Genomic DNA, 21,790 nt, shown 5'->3' on the forward strand with positions numbered 1-21,790 from the left:
TAATTTTAAACTTAAAACCAAGGCTTTTACATGAATTTTGCAAAATCTTCTGACTTTGTTAATCTGAACATACATCCCCTCCTCCTAATCAGGAGTGACTATTGCTGACCTATGAGTTATGAACTTATGACTGATGCTTTGTTTTTCTCAATTTTCTATAGTAACTGCAGTAACAGAGCTGAAGGGGTAACGATTTGAAAATTTTTCATGTTATTGTGTATTCTGATATCACTTGTGCTGATGAACCGAAAAAAAATGATAACCGATCAGACGATTTCGGATTTCGAAAAACTCAAATCTGGGGCGCGTTCGGTAATCACTTCTGACTGTTCGCTTGCCAGTCCAACCCACAGTCTGGAATTCCTCTCACTGCTCATTCAAGTATCAGACTGCGAATCGACTCGCGACATAAGTATTTAAAAAATCCAAAAGGGGAAATGAAAAATTCAGGCAAGGCCTGTCGTAAATACTTGTAAGACACGAAATTAAAAGATGAGGCGGCTTAGCTCACAAATTACATGTACTAAGATATATACATCGAGGAAGGACAATCTATTAAGCAGAGGGGAGGCTCGACGAGGTCTCGAAAATCTCTCATAGTATAGACGACACGAGAAGAACGCGAGATGAGATGACGAACAGCGTCGAAGACGCCAGACGCGCGGGGGCAAAAGCGGCGAATATTAATCGTCTTCTTCGCGGCGACAATTTAAGACTCTGGGGGCGCATTCTTGGCACGAACTTTGGCCCGCGCGCACATTTTGTCATATATTTTCGTCTAGGCGTTCGGCACGGCGGCGGTGGCGGCCCGGCCGCCTGCTATCTCGTACGTCACAACAATGAACGCACAACTCTTTAAAACGTAAATACATTAGGTAAATGTATTTCGGTAATTTGTCACTGCTTAAAAGGGTTAAAATACGAGCTTTACTCTTGTATTTACAACGTATTTCATCATAGTCTTTTTCTTACCCAAAAAACAGAGATGTTCTCAAAAGCATGTTAGCAACAACTCGAATCCTTCTCATTCGTATGTGTATTACCCACCTACAAGTATACCCACCTTCGAATTTACACAAAATTGTACTCGAATTCGATTTTGTATTTTGAATAGCGAAATTTTTACAAACAAATACGTAAGCCTACACTTCACTACTGTAATGCTTAACCTTATATTTGGTTTTTAAATTATTTCTTACGATTTTCGTAAGGTTTTCGACGAAATCGCACGAGCATACGCATTACATACATTTGAGACGTTTTCTATAGATTTTTTTTTGCTTTTTCACTTTTTTATCGCAATTTTTTCTCCTTTTTTTTGGGCTTATCTAGAGTACTCGAGCATATACTCGTATTTACGATAGTATTCGCATCGTTTCTTTCAAACAAGTACATACTTAGTAAGTTAGTACCTATACCTTATAAGTAGACCTTGTTTAGTATCGAATAATAAATTGAATAAACCTTTTAAAATGTAAATTGATTACTTTATAGTCGAATCGAAATAAAGATTAATCAACATACGAGGAGGTACACTCGTATAAAATATAGTACAAGTTCATTTTTAAGAGAGAAAAAAAAATATAATTACAAGATAAATAAATAAATTAACTACACCGTGTTACCATATGTGCGTTTTGTAACCACTACACACAAACAGTCAGACGTACAGGTATAAAACAAAATTCAAATCCGATTATCGTTTTCCTAATATAATAGAGCTATTATCAGACACGCGTAAAATGAAAATATTATTTATGTAGCGACTTCTGATAACACGGAGTGGCCCTGCCTCTCAAATCCTCCCTCGGCTTTTATTTTCCTTTTCTTTTGCTCGTTCCTTTCCCAGTGTTTTATTTCATTAAAACACACACTCTCATGTTAGACGTCCGCGAGGTATTTCGTTATTACAATTGTTTGTTGGTTTAGAATATCGCCACTGTGCAGTCACGCCCAAATGCTTATCGTAACAAAATTTATTGTTTCATTTTACCACAGCCACGTTCTCTTCGGTATACGAACCTGAGTCTCACTCTTATAGTTAGTGGATACGTGGCTGATAAAAATCCCAATAAAAATCTACGACGAATCCAGAGGCGAAGCGACCAGGGGGCAGGGGGTTCTACCCCTCTGGGCATTTTGGAAATTAGCAAAAGTTTGCAATTTAGAGTCAGTATTTCAAACTATATTCATTGAAAAAATGTAGGTTTTATCTTATAAACATAGCAACTATAGCTAAGTTGTTGGAAAATTTGCGATTTCGCAGTTGGCATTTGCAAGATCTTTCCCCCTCCCTTAGTGAAATGGGTTTTCTACGCCCCTAAACGAATCAAAATCAAACCAGCAGTTTGGAAAATATTGAGTTGAAAAATTCCACAATGTAATTCGCTCAAATGTCGTAAACATTTTTATCAAAGAACGCGGTACGTGCTTAAAAGAGTATACTCGTACACTAAGCACGCATTCTAATTAAGATTGTAATTATATTTTACATCAAAGATGCCCATAATTAATAGGGATTGAATTTAATTAGTGTACGAAATCATTCCTACAATGTTGTTACAAGTATCATCGTAAGTACTTTCGGCATTCGTTTGTTACTTCAACGATGAAAATTAATCGTCCAGGAAAAGGAATTCCCGCTCTATAATTTGGACACGAACAGATGGAAAATCGAGAGGTTCGCCCCAACTTTCCCACCTCATTCAAATTTTTCAGTGAAAAAATGTCAAAATTTAGCAAATTTTTCTGAAAAAATCTGTAAGTATAGTTTATAAAAATTTTGGAAAAATTTTTAAGCTCAAAGAATGCACTGAATTATACATTTTAAACGATTTTTTTAAAATTACGTCTATAATAAAATAAATGAAAAATTGCTCATTATAAAGGAGGGAGGGGATGGTGTGACCAAGGTATTGCATAGACAGCCTTCAAAAATAACCCCACTTTGAGGATGCCTGACTCAACCCTCTGTAAGTAAGTGCACTGCCAGAAAACTCAAATTTATATGTGGGGTGGGGGGTGGGGGTAGTTTTCCAATCAAAGTACACTTCTTTCCAATTTAATTTACTCAATTTTTTTTCGATCCCCGCTCTAATTTATGCACATGACCAAATAACCATTCGAAAAAATAAATCGAACGTAAAATTCAACACGATACCGCCATCGAACAACGCTTTTACCCCAATTTACAAGAACAAATACACCATTTTGACATTAAACGTCAATGCTCCATCAACCTACAGCTAACCAAACCGCAAATTCATTCTGCTCCGACACCAAAACCATACCTAAACACATCAATTCATCAATGCTGCACTTCCGCATCACCTATGTCTACCAATCGGTACACAATGGAAATAAAATATCAACCTACAATGCATCGCCGCGTACACATACACGAAAACATAACCAACGAACAGAAGCGATAGCTGGAAAATTATTAATCTATTAATGCTGTCAGGCGCAATTAACTCATAAATTAAAGACGAATAGCGCGCGAAACAGTTCGGTACGTCCTTCGTGAATTATATAAGGGAAAGGACATAGCCTTATCATCTGCAAAAGGGACGCACCGATGAGCCAGAAAGGGTAATTAAAGACAGCGGGGTTCGACCAACGTCCACTAAAACCAAAAGAGCGGATATAGTTGGCTAATGTTGGAGATCTTCGTTATAGTACAAAGCACCCCAATATTTCATCGGCTCTCGTACTCTATACACTTTACCAACCTATACAATATACGTAAACTATAGGTACAAGATTGCGCAAATTTTCACACTGTGGTTAGTTTCCAACTTTCAGTTTTATGTATAGAACAGACTATACCTACTATCGATAAAACCTCACAAAGGTAATTTCTTCTAACGCAGAATGAATACGCATTTTAATTTCAATTTTCAAGTGTACATTTGATTAAGCATTAAGTAGATACGTCCAGAACATTTTATGATGATCTGTTACAAGCTCTAAGGATAATCTCTCTCAATAAAAGTTGCATTTTTATAATTTCAATCAACTGGAACGAAACAAGGCAGAAAAGAGACCTATGAAACTGTACAGGCAGAATACGGCCATAATAGTACGTTCAAAATTTCCAAATAAATTATTCTTTCGTCGAGTCACAGTCGCAAGCAGTCAAGCACCCTTCACATGTCACAACATTTTCGAAATATCATACAGAAGTCAAATTTATTATTTATTGATATTGACAATGACGCAAATGAATTCACAAATATAATGCTTCACAGATAAAACCATTTTATTGCCACGAATATGGCGAAATTCTAAAACCAAATGACAGCTTTTTGGCCGTACAGCCATTTAAAAAGTACCTTTATCAGGCATACTGATAACGTTCACGCTTTACTTTTTACGACAGTCCTTTACATTTATCTACTTAATTTATAACTTGGTGTCATACCTATTTAGTAGAAATTGCTGTTCAGCAAATACATTACAGTCCTGCAATGAAGGACTGCCAAAATTTTTTAATGAGCAGTAAAACTAAACACCTTTACTCGCTGCTCATTTAAAATACCAAAGTTACCAGGAGGGAGATAGGAATTATCTTCCTTAACCAAAATCATAAAGCTCATACTATGTTTTTCACGAATCTAATTTTTTTAAGTCTCTTTCAAGAAACTGCATGACCTCATTATAAAAGTTGACAATAATCATGATACTTTTTTCATTCGACCATTCTAAACCAGTCCCTTTCATGATAGAATGGAAGGGAAAGAGGGAGTAATAGGGTAAAAATTGTAGTATGTAACAATGTACACATCCTTTTTTAAACGAATCGTTTTCTCTTTATACCAAACAATCCATTCGTATGAATTTTAAGTTTCAAGGTATAAGTATGTATTGGAGCCTTTCTCATTTTCAGTACATAGGTAGGTAGAGGTACTTACAGAGATGAAAAATTGACGTTATTTTTGTCACTGAAGTGAAACAACCAGTACTTTAAAAGGTCTCTTTAGTATAGCAGATGTTACAATTTTTCACAAAACGTACAACGTCGCCCTGTTTACATTTAAACCTACGCTATTTTTTATCAACTTATCAACTTTTTAGAAAATAGTTTCTTCGTAATTACCAAAGTAGGTAGGTACTCAATTACACAGCAAAACAAATGGTCTTAAAACATTTCTAATAGGGAGAATATTCATCACTAGCATGTTTCGAGTGTATTTAAGTAAATACGATTAGGTAAGTTATACTCGAAAAAAGGGGAAAGTATGTTCTCAAAATTTTACACATATTACTTCGTTCTGAATAACTTAAGGTGATGAATTGCCCGATGTGATGTTAAGCTACGAGGTGAATTTTGAAGGGGAATTTTTCTATCGTGTTTATTATGCGAAGCGAAATAGAAGAAGAATATTATGACTGAAATGAGAAACACTAAAGGAATTCGGTTTTAAATTTCTAACAATAAGGCATCTAAAAAAAATCACCTCGAATCCTTCAATTTCATTCAGTTTTTTTCCCACAAATTTTAATCATTTACGTTCTAATCTTTCAGGCGGTTGTGGATGAATTTTAAAATTGCAGAGCGTTGAAGACCCGAAGGTATGTACTTATCTCATGACTGATTGAACTAAAAAAGAAACTACTCGAGATGTCCACCTCAAATTGGATTACGACTGCAATTTTTGGAAAGAGCAATTAGTGCGAAACCCATATAGCTGAAATTTTAGCTTTCCAAATTGATTTGTCTATTTTTAGAGAATTTTTAAAAATCCAAAATTGACCATTTCCCGAAATTTATGATTTTTGAAAAAAAAAATTTATTCAATAAAAATGATGAAAATAATTATTCCTGAAACTAATCTAATTTCAACAAACCGAATTTCATTATTTTAACTACCATTCTGAAGCCTTCTACACCATTTTCAAATTCTTCCAGAAGACGCGAAAATTAATTTGGACTACTGAAAAGTAAAAATTAAGTTGTGACTCATTCTCAATCTACATAAATTAAAATTTTGAAAAAATAAAAACTCCTGCTAAAAGCTTCGGAACGGTCCTGAATGATGAAATTTGGATCTATAGGGGAGAGAAAAGTTGATTTTACGTGGGATACAACCGTTTATTCAATTTTTAAAGATTTCCCCATGCACGGACAAAAAATTTTCTAATTTTTTCAACTTATGCATTCATGATCAAAAAAACACACACAAAGTGCCCCTCTAAAAATCAACCCAAATGTAGATAATGTCATTAAACTGATCGAGAATTACCCACCGTTCGATTTTTAGCGACTCAAAGCAATTTTTGCGTCTTTTGGAGAAAATTGAAAATTCTGAAGAAATCGAAAACCGCAGCGGAGGCTCTAAAATTGACCAGAAATAATGTACTCGTATGTTTTTTTTTTCAAAAATCATGAATCAATAAGAATGGTCACAATTATTTTAGATTTTTCAAAATTCACCAAAAATTGAAAAATCAATACGGATAGCTGAAATTTTGGTTACGCAGGTTTCAGACAACGTTCTTTCAAAAAAATGCAGTCCAATTCCAATCGGAGGTGAATATAGCGAAAGTTTGGAGAAAATTAATATTATGAAAATTAAAATCATAAGATATGCGATTTAAATTTGAAAAATTCGAATTTGACTTTCCAATATGAAAACTCAACAATAGAATCTCTCAGGGAAAAGAACCTCCAATTTTTAATCAAAAATAAAAAAAATTAAACTGATGAGCCTTATCTAATGTTGTTAATTTTTGAGGCAGTCGATTTGAATATTGGTTCATTTTTTTCGATCAGACCCTACCTTAATCCCCTTCTTTCAATATTCTTATAAGACATGATAAAAATAATAAAAAAATTAAAAACTACGTTTGACATTGTTTATATGTATTTCTGAGTATTTTGAATTCGAATACTAAGATTTTTCACAAATATAAGACTCATCAATGTCTGTTTACCATGCCTCCCAATTTTGAAAAATCAAAAATTAATATGAAAATAGAGCTATATTTTTAAAATTTGATCCCTGTGCAGTTTTACGGTTTAGTAGCTCTCAATTTGAAAAAAAAAATGATAGATTACGTTGATGACAATATTCACAGTTAATTTGAAAGAAAAGAAGAAACAAGTGGGCCTTTTAAAAAAAAGGATTTTGCGAGACTGCTGGAAAGAATAATACACATGACTGGGTACTTTGTTAGACACCTTGCGGTATTTATTTAGGAAAAATTTGCGCACACCGTCTCAAAAAAAAATTGAAATCGTGAATCTTCAAATCAAAGTACATCGCTTGTCGACAAAATGTCACCAAACGCTACTCGAAAAATCGCGTAACAATCTGAATAAACAATTCTTCGTTCGTTTCTGTATTCTCTCAGCAACGATATCCACGAGGTAAGCAGAAGCACCTGTCATGGTACATTTCGTGTATAAGCGAAACGTGAGGCGCACCTTGGAGAAAATTCACGTCATAAAGGTAGATGGGACTCGATTATTATGCATTCGCGACCACGACTCGACGCGACTCGATGCCACCAAGCGTACCGCAAGATTAATTACCACTCTTGGTTCCTTTAAAGCGTCGAATATTAAATAGAAAATGATAATTAAATTTGAACTTGGAAACAGTACAACATCGCAGATTTTGGATGACGAAGCCGTTAATTAATTTCGCCACAATGGAAAAGTCGTATTAATACCATTAAATCGGATACCATTTGGTATACAGCTCGCAAAAGAGGCAGGTTACCAACGTCGCAGCGACGCAGTAGTTACCTACTCTCGTATACGTAGTATATGTACAACTATCTAGCTGTACGATGAAGGGTTATAACGACGACGACGACGACGACGACAACGTTGACGACGATGGCTGGTGGCGGCGGTTAGGAAAATAGAGCAAAACGGGATCGTTGCTGGATTCGCAAATAAACGGTAAACGGACAAGCTGCGGCAAATGTTCAAAAGACGAATGAGGTGAAGAGGTTGACAAATGAACTGACGTATCTGCAATAGCGGTCGTGGCGAACGACATAACACCGGCATCGGCATCGGCATCGACGCGATGGCGGTGGAGAAGAGCCAGAGAGCTGGCGGTTTTCGCGAAAAGGGTCTCTACGGGGTTATTTTTGTGAACAGCAGCGTGCAGCGAACGCTTCAAGAGGGCACAGACGACCTACGAATCCCATGAATATGCAACGATAAACGAAAATGTAAATCATCGTTAAACGAGAACGCAAAAGGGTTTCGGGGGATCGATTTACACTATCCGTAATTAAATCAACACGACGTCCAATCAGCTACTTGGCAAACCATTCTCTTCTCTTTGACCAGTAACCTTATACTCTGCCCGTTATCTTCATACAGATATTTTAATTAATGCTTTCTCGTTAATCCCTTCGCAACAAAACAGTAACCTACATTGACGTCGAACATTTCAGCCGACTATCTTTCTCTGCGAACCGAGATGTTCTCGCGAGCTACAAAACTTACTTCCAAAAACTTTATCCAGCCATCCTATTCCCTCCTCCATACTTCTCATCCCACTTCCATGTTAACATCGCCATGTAAACGTGAAAAATTACGTACACTACTGTAGATATCCTATCCACCATCGCATCCCAAGCTGACTTTTTCTTTTCGAGTACTTGGCTTGGTAAACTTTACGCCAGCCTAAATATTTCTACAATGCTCGGTTATACGTATATAGTACTACATGCAATATACCAAGGTTTACTAATTCTGCCAACGTGATATTATTCCTGCGATCCGAATCCTCGAATTTCGCCACTTTACCGCAGATACCCAGCGCTACAAATGCAAATCAACTCGTAAAATATACGAAAAGTGGAATTTCTCGTCATGTTCTCAGGTATACCCAAGTAGGTATACCGAAATAATTCGACCGTCGAATTTTCAACTTTCAAGTACACACGTACTCGTATAGGTAGGTATAATTGTACTTCACGAATATTTTACCCACATGAAAAATTCTCGATATTTAGGGAATCAAATTTACACCTACCTTGAATTTTGCGAGTTTCGGATTCTCCGAGACCATCTTCGCCAACGCCTGATAATTTCCCTGAGCAGCTCGAACTAGCCATTCTCTCGATCTTGGATCAAACTAGTGAGTGCAAAAAAAAATAGTGAAAGTAAATTAAAGAATAGTGAAAAAAATATGTACTTGATTTGATGATTAGCAATAATTTACAGTTTACACTCAACTTACCGAAGCTACGGAGGCCGAATCTTCATCTTCACGGTCGGAAAGTGTACCCTAAAGCAGAAAAAAAAGATTAAAAATCATGATTTAAAAAATAGTAGGCAGAATAAAATGAAGATTATTTTATACGTTATAATATTAATAACAGATTCAAATTCGTTAGTTGAATAATAACTCGAATATAGATATATTTAAGTATCAATTTGAGAAAATTATTCAACAAATGGGTCATTATTATCAAATAAATAATTTTTTAAATAAATTTTGGCGTCAACTTTAAAAAAAAAATTATTTCAACATTATTTTAGTTTTTTCTGCAAATTTCATCTTCAACTCCCCCCCCCCCCCCCCTTGACCCAAAAAAGAATATTCTGCTCATATAGTTTTCAGCATTGAAATCCGATACAAAAAACGTGAAAAAATTTGAACACTTGAGACAATTTTTCCCTTCTCATCAGTCTCCACCTCCATAAAATACCAGTTTCACAATCTAAGAAAAAAAAAGTTGAAAAATTATTCTGGAAGGTTATAACGAAGCAAAACATTCTGGATAAAATCTTAAGTAACTGATATTGCTGAAGAAGATGCAGCTACTTTTACCCAATGAGTAAGACAACTTTCAGAATTTTTCCTTTTTAGTCTTCTTTCTTTTGAGGGTACTTTCAGGCAAGTAGTATTTCTATTTTTTTTTTCAAATTGTTGAAAAGTAAAGGCTGAGCCATGTCAAATGAGCCGATGCGAACATGCCGAAAATTTTAGACTTCCAAACTCTTACCAAGCGCTACGTAGATCATGTTTTGGTTAAAAATGAATTAAATTCACTTCCCAAAACTCAAAAAAGCAAAAAATATTTGGAAAACTCCAAAGAAATCGCCTTCATTGAAAATTTGCTACATGTTTGGCTTAATCATATGTATGTACGTGTATATTACATATGTATTGTTGAGACCACCGAATGTAGTTTTCAAGAGTTTTTCAATCCTTTTTACTTCCTCAAAATCTGAAGGGCGGTTTCATTTATTTTTAATGCGAAAAAGTAAGGGGACAATAAAGCGTAAAAAAAGATATTCTTTGAATTTTCTGAGTCCCAAATCTCACACTCTTACAACAAAATAAAAATTTGCAAAATAATTTTCGGATTGCAGGTAAATGCCAATTTATTTTTTATTAAAAAAATACTTCCTTTATAAAAAATCATACTTTTTTTTAAATTTGAGAAAGGGGCCCCAAAATTTTGAAAATTTGATTTTTGGGGGCATATCTCCCCCTGTATAGAACCAAATTGGTTCAAATTTTGGGATTCAGTTCAAAATGAGATTTGGAAGAAAACATTGTTCCAATTTTCTTTCAAGTACATATCTTCATTTTAGCACCCCTTCCCCCCAAATTTGGGACCCTTAAAATCAAAAATTGCCCTTCGCTATATTTTTTGCAAAAACTATTGGAATTATATTTTCACTTTGTGGTTAGTTCTAAATCAATTTTTACAGTGATGATTTTCTATTATTTTTTGGTTTTTGGATGAATTTTTAGCAATTTTTGTTTACTTTATGGCAATATAAAATGGTTATTAGACTGATGATACGGCCATTATTGAATTCCTAGATTTCGAATGGATAATTCACTAATTTACCAAAATTTCGCATTTAAGGTGCAAGTCAATTTACATAAATAAATCTTCACATAATTTGAAAATGAATTTCTAGACGATTTTAGGATGCTAGTTTCAGGTGATTTTGAGGCAACTTCGCAATATTTTATTGATTTTGATTCGTAATTCGTTTTCAATAAGAATAAATTTTTGTATTTTCAATAATGCTCAGATTTTCTTGTAGTGTTTTTCATTTTTAGATGAATTCAGACCATTTTCGGATCTCAACCCAACTTAAGATGCATTTTTTCCAGAAATTTTGAAAGTTTTTTGCATTTTCGTATCTACTTCATTCGGTTTTGAAATAATTAATACTTATCCCAATCATCATTTGTATACCAAAGCTCATAATTAAATTTAAAAAATGAGATGAAATGTTTGAAATTCATCTAAAAACGTCTTCATTAGCATATTCAAATGTACAGAACACTCACATTGCAACTCCAAAATGCATCACGTCATAAACATGGTTAATTTTTATGTTGTTAACATACACGATTACATTAGGTACACACGCAATACACACGAATTGGTAGGCTTAGGTGGCAGGTACGTCACACAACATGAAATTTCTCGCATGCAATTGTAAGTTGTAATGTTCAACCGAAAATTATTCAATATCCACCCCTCGATTGATTATATTTGACGAATATTACCAGGTATGTTAGTACAACATTAATACATACAAACAAAATCGTTTGCACGATTAAACCGAAGGTACAGGTTATTCTATAGGTATCCAACGGAGATTGTAGGTCGATAATTAAAATTGTCGATTGACTCCTACTATCTCACCACACGGAACTATTGCGGAAACACATTATGCAGACGAGTACTTGTAGAACTGGACAGGTGCGACCTTAACTTATAATAATTTCATAAAAATGGGTAGATTTGTCCACCCGATAATCTGATTGTGTGATTCTTGATTCAAGTTTGCTTATCACGAATAAATAATTACCTTGCGTAACTCGAAGAATCTAGCAGTAGACATAGGTGACTAGTACATACATACATAGGTAATAAATCAATGGTAAGAAACAACCATCTTTCGTAGGTGTTACAGTTACAGTGTAAAAAGTACATAAATTCTTTAGCGAATGCGTTCGACAAACGAGGGAAACGGCAACAAAGCGCGGAGGAGCTTCTCGGTTACGAAATTTATTTCCGAACATTTTTAAAATAACGCAGCAGGGTGCTGACGTCTAATTAACCAAGATTTCAAAACAGTAAGATCATTTTACCATTAAAACGTAAAATGGGTAGCGCGATTGCGGCGATGATTTATTTTTATTGACCAACGAGGTGGGTTTAACGATATGTTAAACAGCCATCATGCTGACATTGTATAATAACATGAGAAAATAATCACCCAAATGAGCGCACCTATTCTATTATACTTCATAATTATAACGACGTGTTAAGTGATTCTTAATGAAAAATCATTGCGGATAAACACATTGGCGCTGCTGAGGTGGCGTTTGATTGCTGCAGATATTTTTCATCGCACATTTACGTTAGCATAGAATTGTAATCAGATGACCTATTGACGCGTATACAGAGCGCGACAAATTGTTCAAAAAACTTCGCACCCTTGATGAACTGCGTATATATGGCTACGCGGGGGTAGCATCTGTGGCTGCAGCGATACGCCGATTAATCAAATGAAATATCGATCTTCGCCTTTATCGTAATATTGTTGAGCATAGCGTGCGCCTGCCACTCGCCTATTTCCGCGTTGAAATATGCATTTATTACGCTGCCGTGTTGATTAAACAACATCTTCGAAATAGCAACGATCTAATATTCGAGAGTTTTGCGGCAACTTGGGTTAACTTTTCGCAACCCTTCTCGCAGTAATGATATTAATTGAGGTTTGCGGCTAACACGCGTCCGTAGCGCCGGACCAACGTTCAAACTTCAGCTACTTTTTGCTGAGAAGCTTTCACATCGGATCAGGGGTTCGTAAAAAATGACTACCCTTGACTCTGTTGTCATCGTTTTTAGTACGTGATATATTGCCAAAATAAATGTACATTTATCCAAAGTGCACGTTAATCAGGTGTTTTCTCTGGTCTTTTGGCAAAATAAGTACCTATTGAAAAATAAATCACTTCGGGAGAAATTGACCAAAGTTTATCAAAAATAGTTTCAAGGTTTATTAAAACGTCGTAAATGCAACATTTGAGCAGAATTTTGCAAAAATATCCGGAATATCAAGTAAATAAAAAATTTTAAAAATAACAAAATCAAAAATATCAAAATCTTCAATTTTGGAAAAATTAACACAAAATTTTATCAATTAAAAAACTTGAAATTGGCATAAGAATCACCGAAAATTACCAAAAATTGATTATTAGGTATTTTAGTAAAATTGAGCGAAAATTGCATAAAACGTTTCTAGAACTTGTCAAAATGATATGAAAACGATTGAAAATAACCAAAAGTTGATAAAATATTTTGGGAATTTGAACAAAAAATAATAAAATCGATTCAAGAGTAGGTGACTTCTCTTCCAGCTGACGTCTGTCATTTCCCAAAATCCAAAAACCATTGTCAACAAAGTGAAATTCTCAAAGCACAAGTTGAATGAAACCGTACACAACTTATGAGCATTAAATTTCATTTCTTGATTGATTCTTTCGTTGGTTCTCACACGACGAAAACGAGATGAAATTTCAAGCCCTCGTCAACCGTATAGTTGAGAATCACTCGTCAACGATCCTTTAAAATATTTCCTAAAAAGGTTTCGCACGCGTCCGACGCTCGTATTCGCCAACGACGGTCAAATTAGTTTCGACCTCTGTTTCTTCATTCATAAACACCATCAACAAGTCTTTTTTTCTCTCACAATCTCCTCGTGTTCGATGCTCGCCTCGCACAAGGGGCGAGAGAAAAAAAAAACGCAAACGCGTCGTCCGTTGCTCGTTTTCTAATGTACGAAGTATACGAACTGTCTACGAATTTCCTTTCATAAATTTTTTGTTTCGTTGGGCCGGCTAATTCGCGCGATACTCCATTATTTCGCCAAGGCGGGCACACGCTCCGACGTTCCATTACCATAAAACGCAATGTAATCGTGAAATTCATTGCGTATAGCCTCTACATCCATCCTGTACAGCCCACCCATCGTATATACGCGTAAAATAACTTATAACTTTATTCTCTCATTAAAGCGATGCTTCTACATCGTAAAATATATTCATCTTAGACGACGCACGATGATAGATTTCCAGCTTAAACGGATCGTTCATCAAAAATTCACTGTACCTGTGAACGCGCTCGCGATCATGTTTATTTGTCAAGAGGTAAACACATCTTTTTAATTAATTACCCATTTTTTTTCTCCTCTTTGCTCCCTTTGTTCTTGTTACTTAACCGCGCTAACATAATTAAAATGATTTATTAGGGTCGACGCTAAATACTTTCAATGTAATTAAATCGTTTTCAATTCAAAACCTCTTAAATCTGTACACCATTCACAACATACGCACTATATTACCACACCTGCCATGTTTAAATAGCGAAACCTAAAATTTAATAAGCGATTACCGCTCGTCAAGCTATTATTTATTATCAAGTATACTCGTAGGTAGGTAAGGTAGTTTTTGGATTGGATTTCGTATTTGTTTTCTGCGCTTCAATTAAGCGCGTAATCAGCCGCTATAGTTTGCATATAGGCAAATTCGCTAAAGGTTTTCAGAATAATAATTTATCAAAATATTAAAACAGGTTTTCTAAGATTTAAAATTCGAAAAATCAAGGTAATTAATTTCAGAAATTTTTTTGACACGAATTCTTGATCGTCTCATTTTCAATTTCTAAACATTCATTTTGTTGACTTGTTCAAATTTTTGAACCTCAAAATGATACCCTTTCTGGAATAAAATTATTGTAAAATTTCTCAAATGTTCATTGTGAACTTCATAAGCTGCAACAGTTTACCTCTCCTCTCCTTCCCTCCTCTCCCGTCCCATTCATTGACCAATTAAAATCAGTAATCACCAAAATGAATTAAAATCACATGTAATGGTCTCATGGAAAAAAACATGGGTTAAACAGCATACATAGATATGAATGAAATGATCAAAAATGGCCAAAATCTAAAATAATATAGCAGTAGAATTTCGCTAAAATTCTCATTATTCAGAACTTCCCAAAAATTGTTAAAAATGAAACAAGAATGATTTGAACGTAATGAAAATGAAACAAAAAAAAAACAATCGTATATCAAAAATCGAATAAGTAGGTAGGTACCTATTGAAAAAAATACTCATGCCAGAAAATTTCTAAAAATCAGTTTCCAAAGCTCGCTATAGCGAAGACTCCCCTTTCTCTTCACACATGAAACTAAAAAACAGGAAAAAAACAGATGTACCGAAATGAAAAACTCTTCACGTGATTAATAACGTATAACAGGGCTTAAACGTTGTTTATACAATTACAAACGTAAAATAATGTCTACATTTGCATCAACAGATTATTTAACCATCGTTACGCTAAACTGGCTAAACGTCCGACCGACGATAAATCACTTTCAATATGGCCTAAAACATGACCCAGAAGAACACCCATTTTATGTACTGTAGCTTCGCGTGCTCTTCAAAATTTTCCAAAATTGACTCAAAATACACCGTGTATGCGCTCGGTATCATCATTTATGCGGCACACTCTCAACACTAACACCCCGAACACAACCTTCATCTGATAAATTACCGGTTTAACATTTTTATTAAATTATTTACCATAGTTAAGGGTACCAAATATACGAGTATGCTCAGTTTACAGAATACAGACAGTCAGGCACATGCTGATGCAAAATTATCACCACAATGTACGCGTATTTATACCTTAATAGCATCAGTACTCCAGTACAACTTTTTACACTCAAACACAGACGTACGTTTGGCCAAAAAAAATCCGAGAAAATAGTTTCCAAAACGAGCTAGTGGTGTAGTTTGTAAGAAGATCGTTTTTGTCAACAGTTTAATTAAAAGTGACAACCACAGTGTGGTACAGTGTCTCGTTCAACCTTAGGTTATAGGTATCAACTTTAGTATGGCAAGCTAATCAATGCCTTACAAATCCTTCGAACCACAATGAACTTTTAGAAGTGTAAACACTCCACATATACGAACACGTGCACAACATGTAACTATAACATAGCAACCAGCTCGTGCACTATTTCCCCCGCTCAAGTCTGACATTTCGTCCTACCGTGAAATTTTTACACGAAATGAAAATTAAACAGCTTATATCAATTACCTAGTCTTAGGCTGACGATTTTATAAAATGTATTTGAGTTGGGAATAACTAGGTATATTATGTGTACGTAGTTTTCCCGTTGAAAAATTTGAGAGTAATCAGAATCTACATTTTTGTAGATCAGTGATTGCCTTCGGGATGCTTTATTACCGGTAGCGAAAATTAAAATTTGAACAGTTTTTGGACTTTTTCAATGGGTAGAAACTTTTTTTTAGTTTATTTATATACTATATTCCTTTCCGAAAGCGCAGCTAAAAACTATTTTTATCGTGTCAGAAATCATCAACTAAGCTCCTCATATAGGCTCAAATAAAAATTCCCAAATAGGTACGTATTTTTAAAAAAATTATATGCAGTAGGTCTAGGTACATTATAAAATTTTTCATATCAAATTGCAATCAACTTCCTACATTCATAAAATCCTCTTATGGCTCAGATCGCTCTACTCTTCTAAAATTATATCATTCTCTCATCCAACCAATTATATGTAGACTATGGTGCACCTCTTTATGGTTTTGCACCCCAAAACCACCTCAATTCGCTCAATACTATTCATAACACGTGCCTAAGACTAGTTACTGGTGCCTTCCGTACCACCCCTATTGATAGTCTCCTCTGCAAATCCTCTGAACCACCCCTGAACATACGAAGACATCTTATCGCTACAAATGCTACTCTTAATGTTCTAGCAAATCCACACTTTCAGAGCCCTCTGCACTTTATGATTCCATCCAACATACTACCCTACAACAACGATGATCTCCTAAATTTTATCACTTCAAAAAACACCCAACTATACTTCATTTTCCAATAAACCTCAATAAACCACCATGGCTTTCTTTCAATCCAAAAATTGAACTCACACTAACAGAAAAATCCCAAATAAACCCTGCAAATCATATCCAAAACTACAATACTCTCCTCACCAAATACCCAGACTTCGTTCAAATCTATACAGATGGCTGAGATGGCTCAAAATCAGTAGACAGAGCGGGCTGCTCAATTATTCATGACGACCACGCAATACCTTTCTCATTGCCTCACCACTTTTCAGTACTTTCAACCAAACTTTATGCAATCAAACTAGCGATCGAGTACAGTCAAAATCTTATCTTTTAAATTTAAATAATACCAAATTCTTTCGTCATAAGTAGAAAATTTTTACATTTCTGTATTTCTTTTTAATTATTGCATTATTTTCCAACTTTTCATACATTTCTCAAAGTTTCAAATTTTGGAAAGTGCTGGAAGGGGTGAGGGAAGTATGTAGATTTCCCCCACGTATCCTCAGCTTCGTCCTTATTTTCAGTCTGCATCGAGCTGCTTCAAACATAGCACTCGGTCCAAGAGACGCACTTGGAATCAGCTGTTATTAAGGTGATCGTGAGCTTTACTGTTTAAGATATCTATCCATGGCATTTTGCGTCAGGAGCACGTCTCAAAGACATATATTTTTTTTTAATACGAGTGTTTTGAGGGTGGAGGAGAGGGCCAAATAATTTTATTTCCCACCTCACCCCACAAGATCTTTTAGTATTCTTAGGTACCTACTAACCACAAAACTATTTTATAGACAGAAATGTGCCAATGAATTTCTACAGTTTGCGCTCACTATATACGCACTTTTTAATTTCTGAAAATTAAGATCTTAAAAATGATCAATACATTTTGACTTCATGCCACAGGACAGCCATTCATAGAGGAGCACCTTTCAATTTTTGTCAATTTTTTACTCAAAATATTCACAAGGCAAAAGTAAAATAGGCAGCTCAATTTTCCAATTCTTTCCGAAAGCTTGGAAATTGATAAATGCTTGACGAGAAACTTGGTTCCTTTTTTTAACGCACTGAAACCAAAACATAATTTGTTTCAAAGAATTCTAGCTAAATATTTTAAAGATGATTTTTTCGGTCAGACATTCAAATTCCAAAATAAATTGAAACAGTAAAATCGCATGCTTCTCTGCTCAATTTTTATGCTGTTAGAAAGAGCTTAACAATTATTGAAACAGTCCAAATGGCCACGACAGATCCAGAATCGTTGGAAATTGTTAGATAGTGATCATACTTCCCTCAATTTTTCAAAAAAAAAAATAATAATAATTATAATTCTCAAAATATTACCTACACTTCTTATGACTAATTGACTTCATTGAATCACCGCAATTAAATTGATCATTCATCAATTATCTTAACATCAAAAATAATAATGAAAAATTTCGCCATCAAGTGATCAACACGTACAACAAAATCAACCCTTTAACAATCTTCGTGGTCCAGACCAATGAAACCGGTTCTCGCTATAAGCTCGAAACCGTGAATAATTAATAAGATAAGATCGTCAATTGATATCGTATCATTAGATGGCGCATATAGATTTAAAGTGAATTTAAAAACCTCGCAGTATAAATACTATACGAAGGTAGTAAATGTGTTTGTTGATATGATCCGCCTACGTTGATTCACTCAGGTTATTGTATTGTCATTCTCGCTCTCTCATCTCATCTGGCGAACAGCCTACCACGATCACCATCGTCGCTCGTCATCTCACAAGTTCTCCTCGAGTACTACTCGGTCATTTTTAATTTTTTCTTTCTCTTTCTTTCTGTTCATTTTTTTTACTCTTATCCTTTTGTCTGCCACACTCAATTACCGTTTGTTTTCTCCCGCTGCGAATACAAATTATTTGAAAAGCCGTAGGATGCCCACACTCGCCTCCGGAACGATATTCCTTTTGTTCTGATATCGTTTACGAATTATATATTTTCCAAATATAGCTGTCATAAAATAAGATTCGGCACGAACCTCTGCGCTGTCTGAGGCCGTACCTACGATAACCTGCATATAGTTAGAACTCTTTCTACACGTATCAAAATAATTAAATACCTTATAATACATTAAATTTAACATAATACACATACTACGATCTCTTTCTCTCTCACTCTCGCACAGGTAACCAACACGTGTCGTAAACAATGTATTTCGGGCGCGAATATGCCATCAATGTCGTTTTACCATCATCACAACATAACCAGTTCTAACATATTTACCTTATCAAATCGTTTTTTGTAAGCGGCGCTTGTTCCAACAGGCTGTTGTATTTTAGGTATCGGACCTTCTGTGGAAGCCAACCGATTGAATCGCTGTGTACGTTCTTTAACGCTAATTTTTTGCTCGTTTTCCGCAACTTTATTCTATATGGTTTACGTAAAAAAGCAACATTCGTGAAAAAAAGCAAACAAGCGTAAAATTAAAATACATTTAAAGCTGTGATAAAACTATTAGGTATATACACGTGCAAAATAATTATTGTCCTACATTAATTTTCAATTAATAGTTGAACACATATGTACCAGGTATTTATTCGCATGCAAAGATTAAAAATTGGATGATTGCAATCATCTTACGACCAAGGTAGATGTGGTTTCTACCGCAAAGATTAGTTACACGAGTGTAATTTGTAAACGAGTTAAAAACGATTAAAATGAAAAATTTTATGGTTATAAAAACAACACGCAATTCATTAAAAAATGGGTTTTCGTGTAAGGGTATGCTCTAAGTAAGTATTTCCTAGTTTCTTATGATTGGAAATTTAAACAGCAGTTGTAAGAACGATTTTAGTCTACTTCTTGTACATATGTTCCAAAGACTCACAAGGCTGTTTCAGTGTAAATAATAAAATGTAGATATTTCTTAATTGCAGAACGACAAAGGCCTTTAGTAAGGTTTCGGAAAAAATTGTTTAATACAATTTTTCTGCTTAAAATACCTCAAACACAAAACTTTCAGCAAAAAATTGACCACTCTCCACCCAGTAGAAAATTATATGCTCTACAATTTTGTTTTTCTTTAATTTTTTCAAAGACTCCTTAGTTTTTGCCAAAAATTGATTTTCCGTGATGAAGAAATTGAGAAAAATTATCTTCTCAAAAAAAAAAAAAAAGGAAGGGAAGTGCTCGAATTTCAATTCTAAAAATTGAGAATTAGGGTCTTCTACTGGACATTGTACCTTTAATGGCAAAAAAAGGGTTAAAGTTGAACATTTTTTTTTTAGCTCTCTTTCTATATTTGGCGAAACTTACCCAAAAGCAGGGTCCGGCACGAATCGAATCAAGGATCATTAATCGTAAAATGAAATTGATCCGATTCACAGATCGGATCATTTTTTCTTTTTAATGTAGAGGGTCACTGGACATGAAAAATTGAAAAATATGGGTTTTGTCCCATTTTAACGATTCCGATCATGAAAAATGTGATTAAGATCACTCGATCTCTCACAAAAGTGAAAAAAATCTCAATGATCCATGAATGAATCTAAAAATGACTAAAATGAGTGATCCGAATCACGGATCCCTTCAACTGGCTGTGATCCGGATCACGGATCAAGTTTTTTAAAAATGATCCAGATCATGCCGGACCCTGCCCAAAAACCTAATATTGACGTAAAACCATCCCCGAGGGGGATTTCGCCCACAAAAGGGTGTTGTTTAGAAGATATTCGCTCAGAAATGAAAAATTTTCAAAATACGTATTTTTTGCAGATTTCAATTTTTGATTTTTTGAAGTTTTTTTTTTCAACTTATTGAAGAAGGGTACTAAGATTGTTCGGAGGGCCGAGGGAGGGATTTTCTATAAAATGGAGTCATTGAATTACCAATCACCAAAAAAGTATTTGGAAGAACAAAACTTCTGGCAGTTCTGGCCAAACTAATGGTATCAATTTTTCAAACATTTTTCTGGCAGAAACACTTACAAAAAGCATACCCTTCGAAAATCTATCGCCAGTATGTACTGCATCTGAATATACATTACGGTTAGCATACGAGTAAGTATCATTTTAAATGAATGAATCCAAGATCCGCGTATAGAGTGTAAAATAAAATAATAAATTATACCGTAAATTTTCTCGTTTATGGTAATGAAGTAAGAAAAACAATTTGAAACCACACAAGTTCACTTTAGTAATCAACCATAAACTATTCCAAAGAGTAAGTAGGTATAATTCAACGACAAATCTCGAAAATAAAAATAATTTTACTTTATTGATTCATTGTAAGGACTTTACACTAGCAATTTTCATCATTTATCGCATATATCAAACCTCAGCGCTTAATTACTTCGCACCGGTCGAGTTGAATTATGTAGAAGATGTTTCAAAGCATTTAAATTCGCATATATCAAACTTGGACAGGGTTTACGATAAAGCGCGTTATCTGGTACGCAATCTGTAATCTACTTGAACGTAACGTGAACGAAGTACTAAAAAATTATTCTTTATGGCAAAATGTACCGATTCAGCCTACACAGTTTACATTATCTTTTACTCGTTCTACTAATTTATCGTTACAAATTACGTGCTGCGAATTTCCTGCGAGATATACAACCAAACAATTTCGATTTAAATCTTTTTTATTCCTCAAAAAAGTTCACATTTAGAAAGTTTTATTGATCTCGAAATCATTTTTTGATTTTTAAAAATTACTGAAATAAATTTCTGCTTTCAAAAGTAGCAAAATAAAAATAACGACTGCAAGAAAAATCAAACCGAAACTTTTTCATACGTGTTTCAAATCATATCAAAATACCAGCTCTCAATAACTTACAATCGCTTTTCGCAAACAATAAATAAAAGCTATTTCAACAAAACGGTAAATAATAATGAAACTTATAAT

The 21,790-nt window shown here is 34.6% G+C and overlaps 1 protein-coding gene across 3 annotated transcripts in view; it reads right to left on the reverse strand.

Moving 5' to 3' along the window:
- sowah (sosondowah) overlaps nucleotides 1-21,790 on the reverse strand; it is an 86,695-nt gene that overhangs the window by 63,521 nt on the left and 1,384 nt on the right. For 2 of the 3 annotated variants that reach the window (XM_065358018.1, XM_065358020.1), the window contains exons 4-6: nucleotides 19,169-19,312; nucleotides 9,210-9,257; nucleotides 9,003-9,104 (exon numbers count right to left, since the gene is read on the reverse strand). In XM_065358018.1, the coding sequence (XP_065214090.1) occupies nucleotides 9,003-9,104; nucleotides 9,210-9,257; nucleotides 19,169-19,312 (294 nt within the window). The remainder of the gene's footprint in view (nucleotides 1-9,002; nucleotides 9,105-9,209; nucleotides 9,258-19,168; nucleotides 19,313-21,790) is intronic. The other variant, XM_065358021.1, reaches the window with a different exon arrangement.

Source organism: Planococcus citri, chromosome 3, assembly GCF_950023065.1.
Source record: "Planococcus citri chromosome 3, ihPlaCitr1.1, whole genome shotgun sequence".
Classification (NCBI taxonomy): domain Eukaryota; kingdom Metazoa; phylum Arthropoda; class Insecta; order Hemiptera; family Pseudococcidae; genus Planococcus; species Planococcus citri.